The sequence below is a fragment of the Ursus americanus genome, chromosome 24, assembly GCF_024610735.1.
Source record: "Ursus americanus isolate L20-20 chromosome 24, mUrsAme1.1.p, whole genome shotgun sequence".
NCBI classification, from domain to species: Eukaryota; Metazoa; Chordata; class Mammalia; order Carnivora; family Ursidae; genus Ursus; species Ursus americanus.
Genome location: NC_142150.1, coordinates 19,427,412 through 19,452,483, shown reverse-complemented (window position 1 = coordinate 19,452,483; position 25,072 = coordinate 19,427,412). Strand labels below are relative to the sequence as shown.

The window sequence follows — 25,072 nt, the reverse complement described above, 5'->3', positions numbered from 1 at the left end:
GCACCAGTGGTGCTCTGAAGCAGGAGGAAACGAAGTAAAAGGCAGCTTCTATATTGCAGTTTACCTCCATTAGCATTTTTTAAAAAAGATTTTGACAGGGCAAGAGAGCTCAAGCAGGGGGGAAGGGGAGAGGGAGAAGCAGCCTCCGGCTGAGCAGGGAGCCCGATGCGGGACTCGATCCCAGGACCCTGGGATCATGACCTGAGCTGAAGGCAGACACTTAACCATCTGAGCCACCCAGGTGCCCTCACCTCCGTTAGCATTTTTAATTTTCCCCTGGCTTTGACAGAAGATACAAAACATAGACATGTTTGGGAAGGGAAGAGCAGCAGACAAAACAGATTTTGATTTGCAATTGTTTTAATTATCTTTTCTTTCAGTGTAAGCTCAAGACCTTTTAGAAAATGTTCATGGTATCCCTGGACTCTATTAGGGATCTTAAGGAGCTACTATTACATAGACGTAAGCGTCCAGATTCACATTTTTATTGGTTTTTCATGCCAAATTAAGGTAGTTGTTGAAAATTAGTCAAGAAAAACGATGGCTTTATCACACACTCATAATTGCAGAGCCGTGAGGATTTTCTTTTAACTCATATTGATAACTTAAAAAAAAACAAGTTATTTCAATGGTAAGCAAAACAAGTTTGGTCTTTCCTAGGTGAAAATAAAGCCTCTGAAGTCAGTTCCGCTCCAAAGCCATTTTCAGGCAACCAGGGTTAAAGATCCTACTGATGTGGGTGCATCTTCTACTGGTGAAGATGACTGGCAGAGCCTGGTAAGAAATCAAATTAACGAACTCGAAAACTTCCTAAGCTTAGAAAATGACAACCAACCTAAGAAAAGAAAAGCAGAAGAGATGTTGGAAAAAATGACAGATTAAAAGAATGTTGATAAATGCTTTCAGTGGTGAACTGAGTTAACTGAAATACCAGTAATAAGGTTTTGACTAGAACAAAATGTTGCACCTAAAGCTTTAGTTACTCACTTTTCCAATTTCTTTTGATGTGATAAAATTATACTACCATTATGGTTTTACAAATGCTTCAGGTAAGATAGCTAAGATGGCTGTTAGCATCAAATTCCCCTTAATTAAATTTGCTTTCCTCCATATATCCTTTCATCAAAGCTCTTTCTTGTTGCACCTTTAACCCCTTTCCTTGCAGAACACAACTTCCGAATTACACAAGATAGTGACCCCCTTTGTAATGGATTACTTTATATCCTCTGAAACTTGTGACTTTTTACATTTCAACTTAAGACAATAAATGTCCAGACTGTAATCAAATTTCAGTTTGTTTTACTATGATTTAGATTTTTTCCAAAAAACAAAATTTTATATATAGCATAAAAATTCATGTATCAGAAAGACTCAAAAGGCTGTTTTTCACTTTGTTCAAGTTTTGTTTCCAGGCATTTAGTGTGTCATACAGTTGTTGCCACTGCTGTTTTCCAAATGTCCGATGTGTACTATGACTAAAAATCGAAAAATTAGAAACAAAGTTATTAGTCAACTTCTTATCCTCCTGCACTCTTTTACAGTACTACACACTCATATCTAGTTAAACAACAAGGCTAAATATACACGGAAGACCCAAGCTTCTAATTCTTCTCTTACAATTCTAAATTATTTTTTAAAAAATCTTTTATCATATTGATCCCGAACTACATAAACCAGACACAGAAGTCATTAGTATTCTGGCCAATGCTGAGCCATTAAATGAAATGTGCTGGAAAATAGGACTCTTTCATTAAATAAGCTAATCACATTCAGTCTGAACTTTAATAAAATTATGATAAATAGCAACTATTTAACTACAGTCAACTGATAAGAACACCACCTTGGTTCTCTAAACATTTAAGTGAAATAATCGGAACTAAATTGTTCTACAGAATGCTGCAGTCTTAATAAGTGTCTTACCTGACAACTACTTTCCTCTGGGTCTGATCAATTTTGCAGTAGACCATTTTAGTTCTTACTGCTGAAAAAAGATATTTTACATGATATGTTATATGGAAAATTCCCAAGAAAAACAGCTAAGATATAAAACTAAACCATAATAAACGTTACAATTTTCAAACATTTTATCAACTGGCCCTCTGAATCTAATAACAAGCACAGCAGTGTGATGGAACCAAGAGGAAGGTTATGCATTTGTGCTATGGTTGCCGGGTGAATCTATACTAAATACCACATACAGTTTTTATTAAGAATTCTAAATGTTCTCCCCTACAATTGCATATGGGGGAAAACACTAATTTCCTAATAAAATATTACTCCTTTGCAGGGCAGTTTGAGACTTAGCGCATTAAAAAGAAACCATGTCAATAGTTCTGTACATTTTATTAATCTTGACTGGACAAGTCCCCCAACTTTCAAACTTTTTTAAAAAGCCCAGAAAAAAAATCTGAGTAACAAGTAAATCATATATTACAATGTAATTGTTAGGAAAGGTCCTGCTTCTAGCCAATGATAAAAAACTGATGATTCATATTTACAGATCATTCATTATGTACCAGGCACTAGGCTAAAGTACTCTTTACCTGCATTAACTCATTTAATCCTCACAACCACGTAGTAACTCCTCCATTCCTGTTTCACGGAGGAAGGCGTGGTCCTCAAACCCAGGTCTGATACTAAAATCAAGGCTCTTCTTTTTTTTTTTAAAGATTTTATTTATTTATTTGACAGAGATAGAGACAGCCAGCGAGAGAGGGAACACAAGCAGGGGGAGTGGGAGAGGAAGAAGCAGGCTCATAGCAGAGGAGCCTGTTCTGGGGCTCGATCCCACAACGCCAGGATCACGCCCTGAGCCGAAGGCAGACGCTCAACCGCCGTGCCACCCAGGTGCCCCAACTAACATCAAGGCTCTTAACCACTATAATATACTGCCTAAAGGCCTTTCTTCTGTATGATTTTGAGGGACTGAACACCAAAACCACAAAGCAATTTGTACTTCCACTGAATTTTCACTCTACTACAAATATAAGCAAGTCTAAACATACACATCTGCCACAAGAGAACCTAGCTTTGTTAGAATACGACTCAGTTTCAAGACACAAAATCTTTTTTTATTGTTTTCTTAAGCAGGCTCCATGCTGAACATGGGGCTTGAACTCATGACCCCAAGATCAGGAGTTGCATGAGCTCCTGAGTGAGCCAGGCACTCCAAGATACAAAATCTTATATTCCACAAGGTGAAAGAGAAATTCTAGGGAAAAAATGAAAATATTCTAATTGGCTTACCATCAATAACAAATGCTTCAACATCATCGGCTCCAATCTGAAGTTCTTGCTGCATTGTGTCAAAAGAAATTTCTTTGTTTTCCACTGCCATTCCCATGAAAGTAAGCAGTCTCATTTTCGCCATGTTCTGTTCATGTAATAGACCTGAGTAACACAGTGGGTAAAGCCTGATGAACACCCATACTAGTTAAAGATCCGCACAATTACAACTCTTATGGCAAAAATCATTGAGCATTTACAGCGTTAATTCTGACAAAGCTGCTTATATTTGCAAACCATAAACTGACCCCATAATAAAATTACAGAATATTACAATTATTTTTCTAGAACTACATTTCTTTGCTACAGTGCTACAAGTCATAGGTTCAAAGTTAAGAACGGCCTATAAAATGCTATTTTTTAAGCCCTAGAACTTCTGCACATTTTACATTTTTTATAGTCACACATTTTAGGAGATAAAATATACAGAGTTCATTTCATAAGAACATTTTTTTTAATTACTTAAGCTTATTTTTGCTATTTGCTCTCCATTTAAACACAGGATTCCTTATCTTTTTGTTGGGTGTATTACTAGTAAACATGAACCCTTAAAATATTTCCATATACATTTAGTTATGAAAACATTCCATTTCCCAGTTCACTTTGGATTTAATACTTAAGTCAAAAGTGTGTTCATCACTTAACAATTACAGGCTGCACTGATTAGTACCAGATAAAATTAAACAGTACCGTTAACAGTGATACCTAAAGTAGAAAACAGTACAAATAATTCAAATTTTGCCTTATACCTTCTAGTGAAACATGCTGTTACAATTATTCAGATCACAAACAACTGTTAGACGCAAAAGAAAAATTACCTAGTCCTGATTCTTTCATTTTAAAAAATAAGAAAAGTGAAGAGCAAAGAGATTAAATGACTTCATTAGTCAAGTGGCAGTACTCGGCCTAAAAAATACATTTGCTTATAAAATAAATGACTAGTAATACACATATTTACAAATCCTGATTATCTAAATTATTACCAGTTCCTAAGTGGAAACTGAATTATAACACAATATATCATATATACTTGATTTGATGCTAACTTATTAATTATAAAAACAAATTTCTAAAAATTAATCTAAAATTACACATTCCTTTTCTCTAAAATTTCAAATTATGTAAACTGAGCAAATGACTGATCATGTACCCTCTAATAATTAAGAGCCCCAAGTTTCTATTGTTAAAAAAGTTCTAAGCACTCCATAAATAAATTTGAAATTTATAACACATATTAGCAGAAGACAAGGGAAGCCCATTAATACAGGACATAATCATCTGTTAATTAGCTGTAATTATGATGCAGGCCTTCTATTTGGCACAGATTCAACAAAAACATGATCATCATAACTCAAATGAATGAGGTATCCAAGTAAGTATTGCTAACTGGGTTTAATGGAAATCTACAAGCATCAAAAAATCAATTAGTGCACATTAACCCTAATTAACGAATGCAAATTAGATGCTGATTAACTTTCTGAAGCAAGAAGGTAGCAACTGTATAACACCAGATTACATGTAGACATGTTAGGGCAATTCAGTTGACACAGGAGAATGCTTACTGTTGGCCTAAGTTGTCAGTGTTAATAAAACAAAGTGTTTTGATAAAGTGATGCCACCTGTAGAGTCTAGACATTTGTAACCAGACTTTCAGTTTTAATAAATGTTAGCAATACATGCAAAACCAAAAATGCACACATTTAATAAGATGTTTTGCCGAAAGCATCTTTTATAAATTTCTAATAAAAGATAGCTTTTTGCATACATGTTCAAGAAACTAAAGGCAAAACAGGAAACTGGACTTCCGGTTCGCACCATAAATTAGAAATGTTATGTTTTTCCTATCACAGAGAACAACTACTTAAGATTTTTCTCAGTATTTTCATATACAAGAAAATTCCTTAACATTCGCAGTTCTCTCGGCATATATACTTCGCTTTCAGTATGATAAAATGATACTCACTCTTAAAGTTTGTAAGATATAATTAAAATACTGTTTTACTGCTCTGTGTAGTTACAAGCTTAACACACATTTAAGAATTTATCAGAGAAATGAAGATTATTTCTAGAGTGAATTATGTAAAACCATTATCTATCTTACGTGTGGAAACCTGCACGTTAGAACTCATTCTCAAAATCAAAACTATTAAGCCAGTGAAGTATGAGTTAAAGACTAGTAGAAAGATGTGCTTTGTTTCATGAAACTAGAACATTACCTTCAAAGAGGAAGTCACAGTGTTCTGTGTCATATTTCAATTTTAAAGTTATAAAAAAATCTAATTTTATGGAAACATTTATTCATTACTAATATGTCAAAACCTTAATGCAGTAATAAAAAAATGTGCATCATTGAGCAATTTCTGCATTGTCACTGACCCCTGTCTTAAAATGCTCCAATATAGAAAACGTAATTTTAATGCATGCAATAGCTTATGAACCAGTGCTCCTTTGAAACAGTCAATTACACATCAATGGGGGAGTGTCAAAGTGTTAATTACTACTCCTTTTTCCTTGGTGCGTAAATAAAGAGGTTGCTGACATTAACATTCCATCACATAGCTTCATGCCACAAAACAAATTAACTGGGACAGAATGTGGTTTTCTGGGTCTAGTGCACCTGGCAAAGCATTCTACACAAACATACTTGCATCTACTTTATCTTGGTATATTTTAAATGCCTTATTATGTTCAGAATAATTCAATCTTCCCCAATTCCAATGGCTGCACAAAATATACAGGTGATAGGAATTAATGATTGCCAAATTGAGGACTAATAGTAATAATCAAAATAGATTATAAATGAGTTCATCTATCTCTCAAACCAGGAGACTAACAATTCAATATTAACATGGAAAATATAACCAACCTCTAAGGTGTCTTGATTATTGCCTAGCAGAAAAACAAAGCACTTCAGTTTCATAGTTGACTTCACTTTCAAAAAACTGGTAGTTTTAGAACAATTTAAATCTGTTCAACTACAGATTTTCTAACTTTTCTCTTTGTAATTTTAGTATGTTAAAAACATGCTCCAGAAGGAAATTATAAATACTGAATAGATATGGAATTTGCTCAATGAAGATAAGATTAAATTCAGTTTGGCAAACAGAGGCTGATGCTCTAGAAAGAAAATTCAAAGGTTAAAATCATATAAAGCTAAGACAACGCTGTCTTCAACAAATTGTAAAGAAAGTTTCTCCCATCACGTAATTCCATTTCTAATTCCACCTACAGCTTCACTAAGATCTGCTTAACAATATGTACACTTCTAGATTTGTTAATTTTGGGGAGGAAGTGTGCACCAACCATAAAATATATTACAGGGGAAAAAAATTTGTTTCAATTATGTAACTACGGCTTTTTAAAAAAAATCACCAAAAACAAAAGGAATAAGGGTCTTTTACAAACAAATAATTGTATTTTAAATAATAAAGCAGCTTTTATTCATCAAATTTTGTCAGCTGTTAAAATGAGTACTTCTAAAAGTCGCCATTATGAACAAAGTAATGGTGATCCTTTAAGCTGCTTTTCTGCTCCACCCTCCATTCCACAATTTAAAAACACACGTATCAATGGAACTATTTCTATCCGAATCTCCTCTAACACCTGCTTCTTGCTAGAACTTTACCTCAAAGAAGCAGGGTCCAGTAGACCTGGAAGGAGGGCCTAAAGTCCAACAAACTCTTAGAGAAAAAATGGCTTAGGTTTTCTGACTCTAGTTTTATACTCTTTCCACTACAGATGCTACTTCCTACCCTTGTATTTTTGATTCCCAATTCATTCCGAGTAATCTTTTAAACTGTCCACCTGTTTGCTGCTGTTCTATCATACACCACTGGTTAGGGTACTCTAAACAAAAGGCCAGTCCTATTTGTTGGATTTTACAGTACATGAGAGTTCTAGAACAGCATGTTCCCATCTTTCTTTATACCCCAACAAAGAATAAACTCCAAAACTTACCAAGTGAATCAATGAAGTCTTTATTATTCTGATAAAACTTGACATATGATGCCAATTTAGCACTCACAAAAATGGTTAAAAGCTACAGACAGAAAATAAAGATATAATATTCAATACAGAATCGAGATTTATACTCAAGATATTTTTAAGTTATTAACTCAGCAGTAAGGCTCTCCTTCAGTGCAGAAACAGCAATTGGTTTGATCAAATTACCATCTAAACCATGTGCTTTCATTAAGACTCACTTAGATGAAGAATCAGTAAATACAGTGAGCTCTAAGTGAGCTGACCCTGAAAGATGGTGGGAACAGCATAATACAAACGGAAACTGATCCAAAATGTATTTATACTTATACCTGAAAAGTGTGTTCATGTGTTTTTAAGTATAGGATTTATCTTCCTAATTGGGGCTACCTGATACTACATATAAAAAGAAATTTGTATTATTTAAGTTCTTAACAGCCAGGCAAGTATGGAGATGAACGAAAGGGAGAAAGAACAGGTACGCTCAGTGATTGGGAAAAAAGGCTGGTCCTAAATTTTATTCTGTTCTTGATACAAAAAAAATAAACAGTTCTCTTTCCAGATCTAATTGTCATGTTCATGAATACAAAGAAAAAGAGTTCTGCTTCAGTATATTGTATTTAGGAAAAGAGAACATTTTCCACATTAAAGATACAGTACTTACGTCATGAATAAGCTCGCCTTCCAAAAATTTGACTGGTTTTAAAGTGAGAAGATGGTCAAAAAGAAATGCATTTGGATCTTTCAATGCTCGTACAATACACCTTTATTAAAAAACAAAAATGCAAGCTCAGACTCCTGAGATTCAGGAACTTTTCACCAATTTTTACAGATTGCAAAATATATTTAATTCAGTAAAATATCTAAGAGGTCAATATACACAACATAAAAAAAGCTACAGGACTGCCATTAAAATAGGCCAATAAATCTCTTTATCAAGTATATCTGTTTTAACAAAATAATAAAGTATCTGTAGACAAAAACATAGGAGAGAAAACATGACCAAAATAATCAAAGAGTAACTAAAACAGCAGCAGCATCTTCCCATATGCGAGACACTGAGTTAAGTGCGGTACGTGTGTTACCTTACTTAATCCTCCCAACACCCTGACATACGATATTATCATACCTGTTATCAATGATGAAACAGGCTCAGAAAGAACTTGTCTGATAAGTACTAATTAAGTAATAGAGTATTTGAATGCAGGCAGTCTTACCTCAGAGTTAAAGATCTTTCCCATACACTAGTACACTTTCTAGCAACACCTAGGTCCCTGTGAAGCCATACCCTATAGAGAAATTATTATTTCCATTTCACAGATTTAAAAAACTGATTCCATTAATATTGCTACTGATGGTTTGAAGCCCTTATTCTCATTAGCAATGGGCTAACTTTCAGCATGCCGCCAACTTTTCCTCATCTCTATACCTTAATATCAAGATAAAATCAACCCAATATTAGGTTCTACTTCTCAGGTTGGGGTCATCACACCAATTCAGCAATACCCTAAACAGAAAATATTATGTGGCTATTCCACATACAATCCGTGGTTATTCCAATACCAAGCCCTGGATTTTAGTATCTACATTGGAATCACCACAGAGCACACAGTATCAAATGGCTCTGGATCACTGGGAGACACAAACATAATTTCTGCTGTAGCTCTATCTCCAAACTGCAGGTAGCTTCCATCACACAGACACCGTGTTCAACATTACCTGTGGGCATCAACACGAGCCTGGGAAGCGTTATCCTCTGTGTAACTTCCTAGCAATTCCACCATGACTTTTGAAGCGGCATCACTAAAAAGAAATATTGCTTTAGGAATTTCAGAATATCATTACTGCCATTCATTCACTCAAAAATATTTACTAAATGCCAAATACTATGCTGATGATACATACAATGGTGACCAAGAGACATGTCCTGCCCTATGGGAAAAATCATGGAACTTTCCTTCTAGTAGGAAAGACTGAGGACTAAGGAAAAATAACAACTAACAAGTAAGTGCCATGACGGCAGCCAGAAATGAAAACCAGGAAGAGATATGCAAAGAATAAAGAAGAAGGAATCCACGTATATCACTAAAAGCCAACAAACCATGAAAGAAAGAGAAGGATCAGAGAAAATCTACAGAAACAACCACAAAATGAGTAACAAATTGGCAATAATATATATCTATCAATAATTACTCTGGATGTTAAAAGAGACTAAACACTCCAATCAAAAGACAGAGGGTGACTGAGTGGATTAAAAAAAAAAAACAAGACCCATCTGCATTCTCCCTACAAGAGTCTCATTTCAGACCAAAAGATGCCTGCACAGACTGAAAGAGACGGGACGGAGAAACATTCAACATGCAAATGGATGTCAAAAGAAAGCCTAGGTAGCAATACTTACTTATATTGGACAAAACAGACTTAAAAACAAAAACCATAACAAGAGACAAAAAAGGACACTATATAATCATCAATGGGAAAATCCAACAAGATGATATAACAATTGTAAATATTTATGCACCCAACATGGGAGTACCCAAATACATAAAACAGTTAATAACATTAAAAAAAAAAACGATAATAATATAGTAATAGTAGGAGACTTCAACACCCCACTTACATCAATGGACAGATCATCCAAACAGAAAATCAACAAGGAAACAGTGGCTTTGAATGACACACTGGACCACATGGATTTAACAGCTATATTCAGAACATTCCATCCTAAAACAGAATACACATTCTTTTCAAGTGCACAAATAACATTCTCTAGAACCGATCACAGAATAGGCCACAAAACAAGTCTCGACAAATTAAAAAAAAAAAAAAAAAAAGTCATACCATGCATTTTTTCTGACCACAATGCTATGAAACTAGAAATCAACCATAAGAAAAAATCTGAGAAAAGCACAAGTACATAGAGGTTAAATAACATGCTTGTAAGCAATGAATCGGTCAACCAAGAAATCAAAGAATCAAAAATTACATGGAAACAAGTGAAAATGAAAACACAATGGTCCAAAATCTTTGCGATGTAGCAAAAGTGGTAATAAGAGGGAAGTTTATAGCAATACAGACCTATCTCGCAAGAAGCAAGAAAATCACAAACAACCTAAACCTTACACCTAAAGGAGGTGGTAAAAGAATAAAACTCAAACCCAGGAAAAGGAAGGAAATGATAAAGATGAGAGCAGAAATAAATGATATAAAAACTTAAAAAAAAACCAACAAAACAGATTAATGAAACCTGGAGCTCATTCTCTGAAAAGATCAACAAAATTGATAAACCTTTTAGCAAGACACATCAAAAAAAAAAAAAAAAGGACCCAAATAAACAAAATCACTAAGAAGAAAAATAACAACACCACAAAATAAATAATTGTAACAGAACATCATGAAAACTTATATGCAAACAAATTGGACAACTCAGAAGAAATAGGTAAATTCCTAGTAACATACAACCTACCAAAACTAAAGCAGGAAGAAATAGAAAATTTGAACAGACCAATTACCAACAATGATATTGAATCAGTAATTTAGAAACTCCCAAAAAACAAAGTCCAGAACCAGATGGCTTTGCAGGTGAATTCTACGGGACATTTAAAGAGTTAATACCTATTTTTCTCAAGCTATTCCAAAAAATAGGAAACAAAAACTTCCAAATTCACTCTATGAGGCATGATACCAAACCCACATAAAGACATCACAAAAAAGGAGAACTACAGGCCAGTATCTCTCATGAATATAGATACGAAAACCCTCAAGAAAATATTAGCAAACCAAATCCAACAATACATTAAATCATACTCTGATCAAATGGGATTTATTCCAGGGATGTAAGGGTGGTTCAATATCTGCAAATCATTCGGTGTAATACATCACACCAATAAGAGAAAGGATAAAGACCATATGATTTCAATAGATGCAGAAAAAGCATTTGACAAAGTACAACATCCATTTGTGATAAAACCCTCTGCAAAGCAGATCGAGAGGGAACATACCTGAACATAAACAAGGCCTTATACGAAAAACCCACAGCCAACAAAATACTCAATGGTGAAAAACTGAGAGCCTTCCCCCTAAGGCCAGGGACAAGATAAGGATGTCCACCTCTCACCACTTATATTCAACATAGTACTGGAAGTCCTAGACATAGCAATCAGACAACATAAAAAAATAAAAGGCATCCAAATTGGTAAGGAAGAAGTAAAACTCTCATTATTTGCAGATGACCTGATACTATATACAGAAAACCCGAAAGACTCTACCAAAAAACTACTAGAACTGATAATGAATTCAGTAAATTCACAGGATACAAAATTAACGTACAGAAATGTGCTGCATTCTTATACATTTAATAATGATGCAAGAGAAAGAGAAACTAAGAAAACAATCTCATTTACAATCACACAAAAAAACAAAATAACTAGGAATAAATTTAATCAAAGAGGTGAAAGACCTCTACTCTGAAAACTATAAAACACCGATAAAAGAAATTCAAGACGACGCAAAGAAATGGAAAGACATTCCATGCTCATGGGCTGGAAAAACAAACACTGTTAAACTGTCCATACCGCCCAAAACATTCTACACATTTAACGCACTCCCTATCAAAATACTAACAGCATTTTTCACAGAGCTAGAACAAACAATGCTAAAATTTGTATGGAACCACAAAAAAACCTCAAAACAGCCAAAGCAATCTTGAAAAAAAAAAAAACTGGAAGTGTCACAATTCCAGACTTCAAGTTATATTACAAAGACACAGTTAAAACAGTACGGTACTTAAAAAAATAAAAATAAAAACGTAAAACAGTACATTACTGGCATAAAAATAGACATACAGATCAATGGAACAGAAAACCCAGAAACAAACCCACAATCACATGGATGATTAATCTTTGACAAAGGAGGAAAGAATATCCAATGGGGAAAAATGAATGGTGTTGGAAAAACTGGAGAGCTACACGCAAAAGAATGAAACTGGACCATACACAAAAATAAGCTCAAAATGGATTAAAGATATAAATATGAGACCTGAAACCATAAAAATCCTAGAAGAGACCACAGGCAGTAATTTCTCTGACATCAGCTATAGCAACATTTTTTTAGATATGTCTCCCAAAGCAAGGGAAACAAAAGTAAAAATAAACTACTGGAACTACTTCATAAATAAAAAGTTTCTGCACAGCAAAGGAAACAAATTACAAAACTAAAGGCAACCTACAGAATGGGAGAAGATATCTGCAAATGACATATCCGATAAAGGGTTAGTATCCAAAATCTATAAAGAACTGATATAACTCAAACACCCAAAAAAACAAATAATCCAATTAAAAAATGGGTGATGTCAACAGACACGTGACAAGATGTTTGACATCACTCATCGTCAGAGAAATGCAAATCAAAACTACAATGAGATGTTACCTCACACCTGTCAGAATAGCTAAAATCAAACACACAAGAAAGAAGTGTTGGCGAGGATGTGGAGAAAAAGGAACTCGTGCACTGTTGGGGGGAATGCAAACTGGTGCAGCCACTATGGAAAACAGTATGGAGGTCCCTCCAAAAGTTAAAAAGAACTACTCTATGATCTAGCAATCATAGTACTGGGTATTTACCCAAAGAATACAAAAATACCAATTCAAAGGGATACACACACTCCTATGTTTACAGCAGCATAATTTACAACAGCCAAACTATGGAAGCAGCCCAAGCGTCCATAAATAGATGAATGGATAAAGAGAAAGATACATACATATACACACACACACACACACACACACACACCAAGAATATTATTCAGCCATAAAAAAGAAAAAAAACCCACTTGCCATTTGCAACATGGACGGAGCTAGAAAATACTAAGTGAATAAGTCAGAGAAAGACAAATACTGTATAATCTCACTCGTGGAATTTAAGAAACAAAACGGAGGGGTGGGGGGAGAAACAAACCAAGAAACAGACTCTTAACCACAGAGAATAAACTGATGGTTACCACAGGGGAGGTGAGTGGTGGGATGGGTGTAACAGGACATGGGGATTAGAGTACACTTATTATGATGGGGGGGGGATTAAAAAAACACACACACACATACACCGCAAGTGCAATGAAGGAAATAAATGGTAATGTAAAAGAGTAACAGAAACAGAGACAGGGAAGTACACAGGGAAAGTCTCTCTTTGAAGGAATGACATATAAGATGATATCTAAAGGATGTAAAATAATTGGCCACAGTGTGTTGGAGGTGGAAGGCTGGATAACTTTCCAGGCACAGGGAAGACCAAGTACAGAGAGCCTGGGTGGGAAAACAGTTTTGTGTTCTAGAAATTATTAGAACAGCATGGCTGAAGTTGAGCCAACACCATATATTTAAATAACTCTACTAAAAATATCCTTCCAATTACACTATCCTTAAAATTATGTAGATGATCGATTTTAGTTGCAGTGAAAAGCACAATATGTATTCATTCGATTTGAAGTCTTAGAAAATGTTTACCTTCACCCTTTATTTCCTCCTTTAAACTGATGAATCACTTGACAGTTATAGAAAACTTACTGAATTATGAAAAATAATTTTTTTCTTTTTTTGTTTCCTAGAAACACTCCCCCCCGCAAACATCTCAATTCAATTTGGGTAAAATCAGTAGGAGCTGTATAATTTATTTTAAAGAGTTAAGAAGTATTTTAAAACTCCCTACAAACCTAAGGTTTATTAAAATATACAAATGTAGGAGCGCCTCAGTGGCACAGTCAGTTGAGTGTCTGACTCTTGGTTTCAGTTCAGGTCGTGATCTCGGGGTCGTGGATCGAGCCCTGCGACAGGCTCTGTGCTCAGTGTAGAGTCAGCCTGGAATTCTCTCTCCCTCTCTCCCTTCCTGCTCCCCCTCTCTAAAATAAATAAATCTTAAAAAAAAAAAAAAAAAGTAAATATAGGAGTGGTTACGTGGTAACCAGCATCTTATATATAGTGATAGAACTATAAGAATTTGAAGAAAATTTTAATGAAAACCTGTTTTACTCACTGTTCATAATCTTGTGATACTCTACAAGCACATGTGAATTTCATTTTCCAGTTTTAACAGCCACAATATATTTCAACCTGATATATCTTATCAGGTAAAGAAATCTGAATTCACAGATATCAGATAAAAGAATCCATTTAAAGTGCGTATCTGACATACAATCAGGGCTCAAAAAAATGTTCCACGATTTGCACTTACCAACCACTAATATAAGTAAAATAATGGAGGAAACCCATAGTATATAAATATTTATGTATTAGTAAGAATATAAGTATTCTTACTAAAAGGGCAAAGTGAATCTCAGAATTCTGAGAAGCAGGAAAGAAAATTACATTTTATTATACTGGGCAAAAATCAAATCTTAAGATTTAAATCAGCAGTGTGACAGAAACTTTATTTATTTAAAGAAACTTGTATTTAAATAAAGTAGCTATTCTCTTCTGCTTCCTTAGGGTGGGTAGCATTTATCCATCCAGGGCCCATAATGTGCCAAACACCCTGGGCATGCACAATGGTTGACAGGTAAGGTTCCTCACCCTTCACTGAGCGTACACCTTTCAAACCTCTCAAAACAAAGGCTGTTACGCGCCATGATAAAAGTAGAGGGTGCTGTAGAAGAGAGGCATTTAATCTAAACATGAGAGTAGTACTTTAGGCAGAGAAATGAAGTTGAATGTAGGTCATCTAGACCAAGGGTAGGCAAACTTTCTATGAAGAGCCAGACAGTAAGTATTTTAGGCTTTGCAGGCCATATGGTCTCTGCTTCAACTACTCTAGTCTTGGCAACAGCAGCCACAGACAATACCTAAATGAGTAAATATGACTGTGTTCCAATAAAATTTTATGGACACTGAAATTTGAATTTTGTATAATGTTCCTATGTCATGAAATATTATTCTCCCTTTCATTTTCTTTCTTAACCATTTAAAATAGTAAAAACCATTTCTGGCTTGTGGGCCATACAAAAAGGTGCCAGCCCCTGGTCTAGACTGGGAAAGAGCAGGGTGCTCTTACAGCTAACACAGGTTCACTGTCTTGCGTGCGATAACAAAACGAAAGGTCTGTGTACTGGGAGAAAATGGAGGGAGGGAATATCCATTAAACAGAGCAAAGTTTCTGTAGTCTGTCAACACACCACACAGAAACGGCATGATGATTATCAACACATTCACCAAGCCCAAGCTACCTCAGTAGGTAACCTAGGAGCCCGTATCAGAAAGGTCTTACATGCTATGAATTTTGTAATACATCCTAAAGAAAAATTTGCTGAAACTTGTTATTTCACAAAATCATTATGGTTGCAGACAGGAGAAAACAGATTACACTTCAAGATGTTTCACTCAAACAAAGAGACTAATTTAGAGAGAGAAAATGACAAATTCATTTTGGTCACACTGAGTTTGAGGCAGCTATGTGCCATGTCTGAGTGGAAACATGCAGAAAAAGGTAGAAAGCGCTTGAACACAAAGATCCAAGGTACAGAAGAGAAGCCTGAGTTAAAGACATGGATGTCAGGGTGCCCAGGTGGCTCGGTCAGTTAAGCGGCTGCCTTTGGCTCAGGTCATGATCCTGGCGTCCCGGGATCGAGCCCCATGTCAGGCTCTCTGCTCAGTGGGGAGCCTGCTTCTCCCTCTGCCTGCTTTCGTGTATGCGTGTGCACGCTCTCGCTGTCAAATAAATAAAACCTTAAAAAAAAAAAAAAAAGACATGGATGCCCATTCATTAGATGACAGAAGCCATGGGAATAGATGAGATGACCCAGGCAGAGTGAGAAAAGGGTCCTAGGACAAAATCTTGAGTAACAGTATTTAATGGAACAGAGAAAGAATAATTTACAAAGGTGCCTGAGAATGAACTGCCAAAGAGATTGGAGAAAAACAAGGAGAGGCATCATCCAAGTCAAGAGCAGTTTCTATGAGGGAAGGGGTACCATGGTCACATGGTGCTGAGAGGTGGAGGAAAACAGGGATTGTACAGTGACCACTGGACTGCATCTATTCTTAGAAATGAAGGAGCCAACACTCAAATACTGAACACTAATTTCCGTAACATCAGAAATAGGGGGAAAAGCCAGGAATCTTATACTTGCAAAGTGTTTTAACATTTTTTAATCTAAAAGCCTTTGAGAGCCTTTGGGAAGGGCATGCACTCTAGTTCCATAAATCACCACTTCATGTGCTTTTGTACATCTCTACTTTTGTAGCCACTGCTTTTGCAACATATTTCATAAACAGTCATTCATTTAACAAATACAGAGTATCTACCATGTGTCAGATGCTGAGTAATGAATTAAAGTCCCTGCCCTCATGAACTTATATTTTAGTCGGGACGGATAATAAACATTAAAATATAGTAAGTCTGTTAGTAAGAAGCACAAGGGGGAAATAATGAAATAGGGATGAGAGAAACAAAAACAACGCAAGGGTGTAGGGAAGATATTGTTATATACACAGACAGCCACAGAAGACTTTTCTGATGAAATAACAAGGGAACACATTTGAAGAAGGGAGGGAGCCACATGGCTAACGAGAGAAGAGTGCTCCAGGCAGAAAGGCCAGTACACTAAGATTCTGGAGCCAGCTTGGCCTTTACTCCCAAAGAAGCCACTGGAGGGTTCTGAATAAAGGGGAAAAACAATCTGACCTTCCATATTAAATAGAACTTTCTGGCAGTGGTATTAGCTATTAAGCTGTATTAAGAACAAGCTGTAGGGGGACAAGACTCAAACAGGGACCATTAAAGAGGCTACTTCAAAAATCTAAATAAGAAATAATGAGAGCTTGGACCACAAGGCGGCAATGGAAATAGTGAGAAGTTGGACTGACTTTAGATTTATCAGAGCTGACAAGATTTGATACTGGATAAGATATGGAGTTTAAGACAAAAAGAGAAACCATAAAGGAATCCCAGTTTTGGGTTCTGAGCAACTAGAAGCACAGAAATGGCATTTCCTGAGTTGGAGAAAGTAAAAAAAGATTTAGAAGGAAAAAAGGTTCACTTTTGCAGTAGTTGTACGAGATGTCTTTTGAGTATCTAAATAGAGATGTTAAACAGGAATAGATAAGATATTTGGAGTCCAGAAGAGAAATATAGGAGATAAACATGTGAAAATCACTGGCATACAAACAGTATTTAAAGGCACGCGACTGAATGAAAGCACTTAGGCAGCAGTGGCTCTCAACCGGGTGGCCTCCAGAGCCTCTGCAAGTGCTCGGGAGCTGCTGCAGCTGCTCTAACGACTGGGAAGCCCCACTGGCATTTTAGTAGGTGAGGACAGGGATGGGAAGTATCTCGTACTGAACTTTAATAACTCAACAATACAAAAAACGGTCCTGCATGTATTCAGCCTCACCTCAGCAAAAAAGAAAAAAAAATACAAACAACGTGCACAGGGAATGAATGTAACTGAGCAGAAAAAGTCCCAAGGAGGAACCCACAAACAAGTTGTGAATGAAGAGAAGACTTGATGGGCGCCTGGGTGGCTGAGTCAGTTAAGTGTCTGACTCTTGACTTTGGCTCAGGTGGATCTCATGGGTCTTGAGATTGGGCCCCCCGCTTCAGGCTCTGCACTCAGCAGGGAGTCTGCTTGAAGATTCTCTCCCTCTGCCCACCCCCATTCTCACTCATGTGTGCTCTCTCTCTCAAATAAATCTTTAAAAAGAGAGAGAGAGAGAAGAATCGAGAGAGGAGCCCCTTGTAGATAAATGCAGAATCACTATGCTGTAAACCTGAAATATATAGTATGTCAACTACACTTCAATAAATGAGGGGGAGGAGTCCCCAAAAACCAGCTGAAGAAAATGTTTCAAGAAGGAAAAAGTGATCATCTGTGCCAAATACTGTAAGTGTTTTCTAGTATGTTAACATTAGGACATGTCCAGCAGAGCATTGATGGGTACTGACGTCCTATTTCAATTTCTCTGAAAATTAGATTTGGAATTCCTTAGAACATTAGTCACTTCCCTTCTACTTATACCAGACTGAGGACCTACTAAACAGCAATTAGAGAAATCACCCAGGGAGTAGTCATTATCTCTGATAAGCACTAGCCATTCAGAGGGAAACCATAACACTCATCATTTTAAAATACTCTACCAGAAAAAAGACTAACTTCTTAAAGGTGAGCTCTAAAAATGAAAAGGATAGTAAGAATATCTAACTTTTACTGAGTGCTATCCCAATATTGCACCACTGTGTTGAAAACTATTATGAATATTATCATCTTGTTTTTCAGCAGCCCTATGAGGTAAGTATTACTATTATTTCCACTCTGAAACTGGAAACTGAGTTACAGAGATGGTAAGAAATTTACTTAGTCATACAAGTAGGAAAGTCAAGATTTGAATCCCAGTAGTCTGGATGCACAGCCTGCCCATCTGAAGTGTGAATGAAAATAAGGATTCTTTCTCTAACAGCTTTATTCTCTCCATTTGAAATGGTCTTTGTTATAAACTATTTACTCTTAATACTTTACTGACTACTGGCTAGAATGCTGTCCTAAGTCTGCCAACATACAATAGGTGGTAGCCACTGATCAGAATGAAACAGGCTATTCGTGCAATACCCACTGCTTCTCTTCTATAATAAAATGTTCCAACTTTCACAACAAAAATTTCCTCTTATATTGTTAAATTTAAATAGTTGCAAAAAGTTTACATTACTTATAACAGAAACTTATTAACCTTGTTGACCATCTCTAATACATTAAATACCCAGCACTAAAAGCCAGTATAAAAACTGCACAATAATAAAACTAAAGGGAAGACTGTTTACTTTTTCTAAAAGTATTTATCCATTATCTGAAGAGAGAAATTGAAAAGCTAGGTCAAAAAGGTAAGATTATCTTTTAACCCAAGTTCTGAAAACTGAGCCAAACCTATCATTTGGTAAGCATCCTAAAACTGGATATATAGAATACGTATTTCAGGCATGAAGTTTTGCTAGGCTGAATTACAAACCCTAGAAACCCAAGACCTTGCAGAAGCCCAAGAGGTACTCATTTAGTAGAGTCTATTGCAAAATTTGATCTTGGGGGCACTGTTTATATAAGAGACTGATTGTGGAAACTTTGACTAATAGACCCTCACTATCACTAAACAAAAGTGGTAGCACTACCCCGTACTAAGACATCAGCTGTACCATTTTTAGAACAAAAGCAAGTTCTGCTTTTAAAACGTTTAGAGAAATAGAAAATAGAAAACTATTTTAAACTTTGTAGGTGTGTTTAACTTAGTAGGTGAAATTTACAGAAATACATTTACAGCAACTCTGTGGAGAACAAAACAGAGCCAAATCACTCTACTTGTTTTTAAAAACAGCCCCAATTTAGACTGTCTGTGAAGTTTTAAGTTAGTATGTTAATTCGGAATACCTTTTCTTACAATCCACAAGTGCCTCATAAAGGAGCCTTAAAAGGGTGTGTTTTTTTTCAGTGGTGAGGTTCCAATCAGAAATCCATTTTCTCACCTACAAGGTTGACAAGAGGAGGAAATTTAATGACACAGCTGAATACAATTTCGTCATTTAAAAGGTAACATTTAGAACATACATATTTGTTATTTTAGTTATAACATATTCTACACTTCTTATAAGCACAACAAGTAGTATTCCACATAGTAACTCACTTGATCCAGCTCAGTCGGAATATACTGGATGGCCCCACAAGATGCTGCCACTTTAATGAGGCTGCAATATACTGTGTATCTTACAGGAGTGTTCTTATCCATCCCATGGAAAAGGTTGCTTAGCCTGATTAACAAATAAACAAAACAGTGTTTGAGATCAGTAACTATGATGATTGAGATTATCTGCTTTCACAAGAAACCTGAGACACCATTAATAATATCACATTACAAGGAGGGAAATGGGGCGCAGAAAGGTTAAATGACTTGTCCGAGGTCACACAATTAGTTAAGAGTCACAGTTGACAGTCAAGTTCCATAATTCTTGTTTTTAACCATTAAATGACAGCGACGTAAAAAGAGCCTCTTGAAAAACCGAGCCTCTTTCAGTTCTTAACTTACAATTGCAGTCTCAGAGATGGGCGTTCACCTTCCCGAAATTTGACCAGCTTTTCACACAGGCTTTCAATCAGAGCTTCTTGCTTGTCTGGTTCCAAGATCAATAGGAGGGACACCACGCTGTTCATCACACTTTCAACATCTACACATGTATGGATAACACAACAGTGATACTATCATACTTAATGTGTCTAATTAAATATGAATTTCCAGTGTTTTAATATATCAAAGACCATTAAACATAAGACACTTTAGGAAGATGTAATCTGGCTACTGTAAAACAGTTCCAGAGGACACTTTTCCTTCAATGGTGTGCATTATGCTAAAAATATATTATACATGAAACCAGTTCTGTTGTACAGCTAACATTCAGAAAGGGCTGTGTACATTTTATTAAAGAAAAAGGAAATTATTATCTAAGATTTGGTTTTCAACCTGTAAAACAGAAGACTGATATGCATGTCTATATATATGGTTTCAATTTTTACTGGCAAGATATTCAATCATTTGGAAGTTATTGGTTCGGTCTTAAGTTAGAATGCTTTCCCAAGTAAAGAAAACTTTTACATATCAATAGGAAATTACTGAGAAATGAAAGCAGTCAACTTCCTGGCTGGGTGATTGCTTTTTGACTGTAAGATATTAACTACAAACCAAATTTAATTTCAAACTTTAACTTAAGATTACAGGACTCCGAATTTTCAAAATTTCCCATTTTATGTAAATAAATAGGGAATCAGCCAAATAATTAAATTATTTAAATAACTGTCTTTTAGATTACCTGAAATTATATCCCATTTGATATTAGTGTAAACCTATGAAAAGGAAATAAGAGCTTCACTTTTCTTCAGTTCATTCTGAAATTATCAGTATTGAGTATATGCACTTAACACTCAAAAAACATGACCTATTAAAAAAGATGTTTTCTCAAAATAAGCTTACTTCACAGGTGTAACAGATTAGAATAACCTGAAACTACGTGCAAAGATTAAAAAAAAACAGGGCTTAACAGTTCTAAGACAAATATAATTTATAAGAAAAATGTAAAAGTAGATCCTTTCTGATTAGTAAGAAATATTACAAAAAAATTAAAAACAAACCTTTATCATCTTCCTTCAGACATACATCACAGGCCTCAATAATTTGAGCTAAATCTACATGAAGTCCACCTTCGGAGTTCTCTTCTGAAATTTCAGCTCCTTTAGATTTCAGATAAGCTCGAAGCTCAGCAGCCTGTTGAATCAAGTAAGATTGCTATACGTCTCTAAAACCAACAATGCCAAAATTCAAGATCTCAAACCATTCTTTCTTTGAAAAAGTAGGAAGAAAATACTATACTTAACAACTTTAAATTACTATGTTGAAGTGCCTCTCCCTCACCTCAGTCCCATCACAACCCCACAGGAGCCACAGGTTTTCCTCTACAAAACCAAGCGGCTACACAAACCCACTATGACCCACAAGGATCACCTTCAGAATTTCTCTCATCACCTATATGCTGCTGAACTTCCAGTAAACAGCAAAAACTTCTAATATATACCAAAGTGTTTCTGAGGGGGTTGTGTGTGGAGGATAATTAATCTCACCTGGCAAATTCAACCTGTTTTAAAGAAATGAAATTTTATTGCTCTCAAGTATACATAATGGAGCTACTTTAAAAAGTTACAGACATTTGCCATTACCTTGGCAAGAAGGTAATCATTTGTTAAAATGTTTGAGAACCTATACAAGACTAGCATTTTGGAACACACAAAGATAAAAAGGTGATGCCTTTGAATGTTGTCTTGAATATAGTACTTTTCAAATTGGATCTACTTTGTAATTAATTTTTTAGAATGCAAAATACCTATCTAGATCTGAGAGCATCCTGGGACCTATAACTACAGTACCACATCCAGGTATTGAGATATTTTATACTCTAAAGCATATACATAATATTTAGTAAGGTGCTCTTTTGAGGGCTTGGTATTTATGGCAGCCAAATGTGAATGTAGATGGTACTTAAGGTAATAAAATGAAAAACCTAAGCAAGGAGATGAAAGGATACCATTAGTAAATGCACAGGTATCACATTTTCTAAACCCACAAATATGTTTGGCTACCTACAAAAGGTACGTTAAATCTGTAGATCTGATGACGCTATCCTTTCACATAACACAGTAATTTCACCTATGAGTTGGTATTATAAACTAGATTTCATGGAACAACTATCACCATATCAAAGAGCATAAAAACGCTAGTGGGGAACATGTTTTTCTATGAAGGAAACACAATATGGTCAAAAAAGAAAAAAACCCCACAAGAAAGCATTTTTTTCAGCTTCTGCTTTGTCGATAGAAAGCAAACTTTTCCTAAGAACCATTCAATCAACAGTTTATTGTTTTTATCTGTCATCCTCACTGGCTACAAGTAGTTGTGGTGTAGGACAAGTAAAGGAAAAGACGAAATTCTGAACTCCATTTCCTACTCTACTCAAACACAGAATTTGACCAAAGCTGAACTTCTGAAGCAATCACATATCTACCTGAAAGGAATGGCTGGTGTCAAACTGATGTATTACAAAAGCAGCATAACCTAACTAGAAATGACTCTTTAAAACTAAAATAAGGCCAACAACTTCCTACATCTACAAATTCTTTCCTATGTTAAAATCAAATTCTTTTTTGGGGTAATCTAATAGCCAATTTGTTGGTAACATGATTCCGCTAATAACCATATATGCTTATTTCCTTGTTTTCCACATTTTCCTTTCTAATATGCTCAACTCCTTCCCAACCTTATCCACTGCACCCACCCGGCCATTCATTTCCCATTCTTACTGGTCCTTCTGGACTGAGGATCTGCACTTCTGCCATGGGGGGGGGAGGGGGGAGCAACGTCTGTAATTCTGAGAGTTATCTTATAATAGTAATGGTGTTTTCCTTTATGAAAACCAAATTTCCATGTTAGTGGAGTAGCAAAAAATACAAAACAACACCTACGACTTCACAGAATATGGTTTTCAGTTCTACAAAATTAACTTAGAGAAAATAATTTCAGGTTTCGCTTAACTCCATCAACTGAAGTTTTAACTTTTGTTATGGGAAAAATGAGAAGTATCAGCCAGGCATACAAAAGACCAAGCCCGAAATAAAAAATTTTAAAATATTACGATGGTTCACCAGATGTATGCCTCAAAGCATGAGGTTTATGAAAGGGACGTTTTTTTTCAGGTTTCAGAACTCTCACTCTTGCACAACAAAGAATATATAATATGGCCTCCGTTTAAAATAGGGTCACCTTTGCCTCTGTGATCACAAAATAAAACTATTTTCAGCTTCAATACAAAATAATTTTTTCCTAGATTGCTTACGTCGTCTAAAGATTCGCAACCTCCCACTCCGGATGTGGCTGCAATTGGGAGACGGAAGCAGACACCATTCCCAGTCAAAAAGTGGTGTCGTCAGAAGTGACACGGACTAGAAGAGTCCTGACGCCAACCACGAAGCTGGCCGTAAAGTCTCGGGCCAAGGGCTGGAACCGACGGTCGGCGGGCTAACTCAGCTCCAGGCCGGAAACTAGCCCCACAGCCTCCCTACTCTAGTGTGTGGGAAGGGAGCCGCGGCTCTCAGCCCCGGAGCGGGCTCCGCGGGGCGGCGTTCCGCCCGCCCGGTCCTGGCTCAGCCCCTCCTGAGACTCCCCCAATCCCACCCCGGAGATACTCGGGGCCTGAGAGCACACCTGATCTTCCTCACTGATGTCGATGAAGGCCGGGACGCTCATGTTGAAGGCCCGGGCACGGCGGTCGCTCCACTCGCAAAACCACGCCGACCGGAAAGAGAGCGGCAGCTCGCGGGGGTGCCTCACAACCGCTTCCGGGTTACCCTGCGGGGCGGGGTCATCGAGATAGGCGGGGCCAGGGGGTCGATCCCACGGCGCGCGGGGGACGGAGCGCACGCGGTAGGGCGAGTCTCGCGGACGCTCTGTACAGGGCCAGGTGCTGACACCACCTCTCGCTTCCAACCTTTAGAATGGTGTCGCCTATTTATCCTTCGCGTGAACTCACTTCTTGCACCTTACCTCACCTCCTCCCTGAAATCTTAAGCCAGTCCGGTCTACGAAAATTCTGCTTAAAATTGTTCTTTGCAGCCACAGCCGCCTCTGCCAGCCAGTCTCTCAGGCTGCACTGCACGCGCCTCTGTTGTTGCTTCCCCCAGCCGCCGAGCTTTGACTCTTGGCAGTACGAGAAGAGCCTTCAGGGTTTACGTTTTTTGCTGAGCCCGACAATTTTTTTCGAGTTAAAATTTATCCCACATTTCAGCGTTTATTGAGGGACCTGCTGGCAGGCAGTGTTCTCTGAGCCAGGGATAGCCGTACTTTGCAAAAGGAGCTCCCGCTTGCGGCTTCCATTGCAGCGGGCGCACACAACACAAATATTTCAAATTAGAGAGGCACCCCTGGATGGCGTGTTTTAAAGCATGGTCTCCAGAGTAGAACTCCTAGAGATGGAATCCCCGCTGTACCTTTTGATAGACGTGTGATTTGCGGCAATTGCTTAACATCCCTGTCTCAGCTTCTTGGAAAAACAAGAATAATTAAGTGCTTACCTCGATGATGTTGTGAGGATTAAGTAAATTAATATATAAAGCGCTTAAAACATGGTGAGCCCTGAATGTATTAGCTATTACTAAAGAACTACTGTATGTAATATGTTAACTAGCATTACCAAAAAGGTAAAAGAAAAAGAGGGAAGGGGAAAAAGAGAAAAAGAAAACCAGAGA

The 25,072-nt window shown here is 36.7% G+C and overlaps 2 protein-coding genes across 5 annotated transcripts in view; one reads left to right on the top strand and one right to left on the bottom strand.

Annotated features, from left to right (window-relative positions):
* The window catches only part of CCDC73 (coiled-coil domain containing 73), a 156,012-nt gene extending 154,725 nt beyond the window's left edge, over positions 1–1,287 (top strand). For all 4 annotated transcript variants that reach the window (XM_087854731.1, XM_087854732.1, XM_045808554.2 and 1 more), the window contains one exon: positions 661–1,287. In XM_087854731.1, the coding sequence (XP_087710857.1) occupies positions 661–882 (222 nt within the window). In that variant the 3' untranslated portion in view covers positions 883–1,287. The remainder of the gene's footprint in view (positions 1–660) is intronic.
* On the bottom strand, positions 1,283–24,179 carry EIF3M (eukaryotic translation initiation factor 3 subunit M). Its single transcript, XM_045808550.2, has 11 exons — positions 24,033–24,179; positions 21,413–21,545; positions 20,316–20,454; positions 19,917–20,040; positions 19,664–19,758; positions 8,986–9,069; positions 7,931–8,030; positions 7,243–7,324; positions 3,247–3,390; positions 1,921–1,981; positions 1,283–1,475 (listed from the first exon to the last, which is right to left on the bottom strand). The coding sequence occupies exons 1-11, from the start codon at positions 24,072–24,074 to the stop codon at positions 1,355–1,357; spliced, it is 1,125 nt and encodes a 374-aa protein (XP_045664506.1). The 5' UTR covers positions 24,075–24,179; the 3' UTR covers positions 1,283–1,354.
* Between the last annotated feature and the right edge of the window lie 893 nt (positions 24,180–25,072).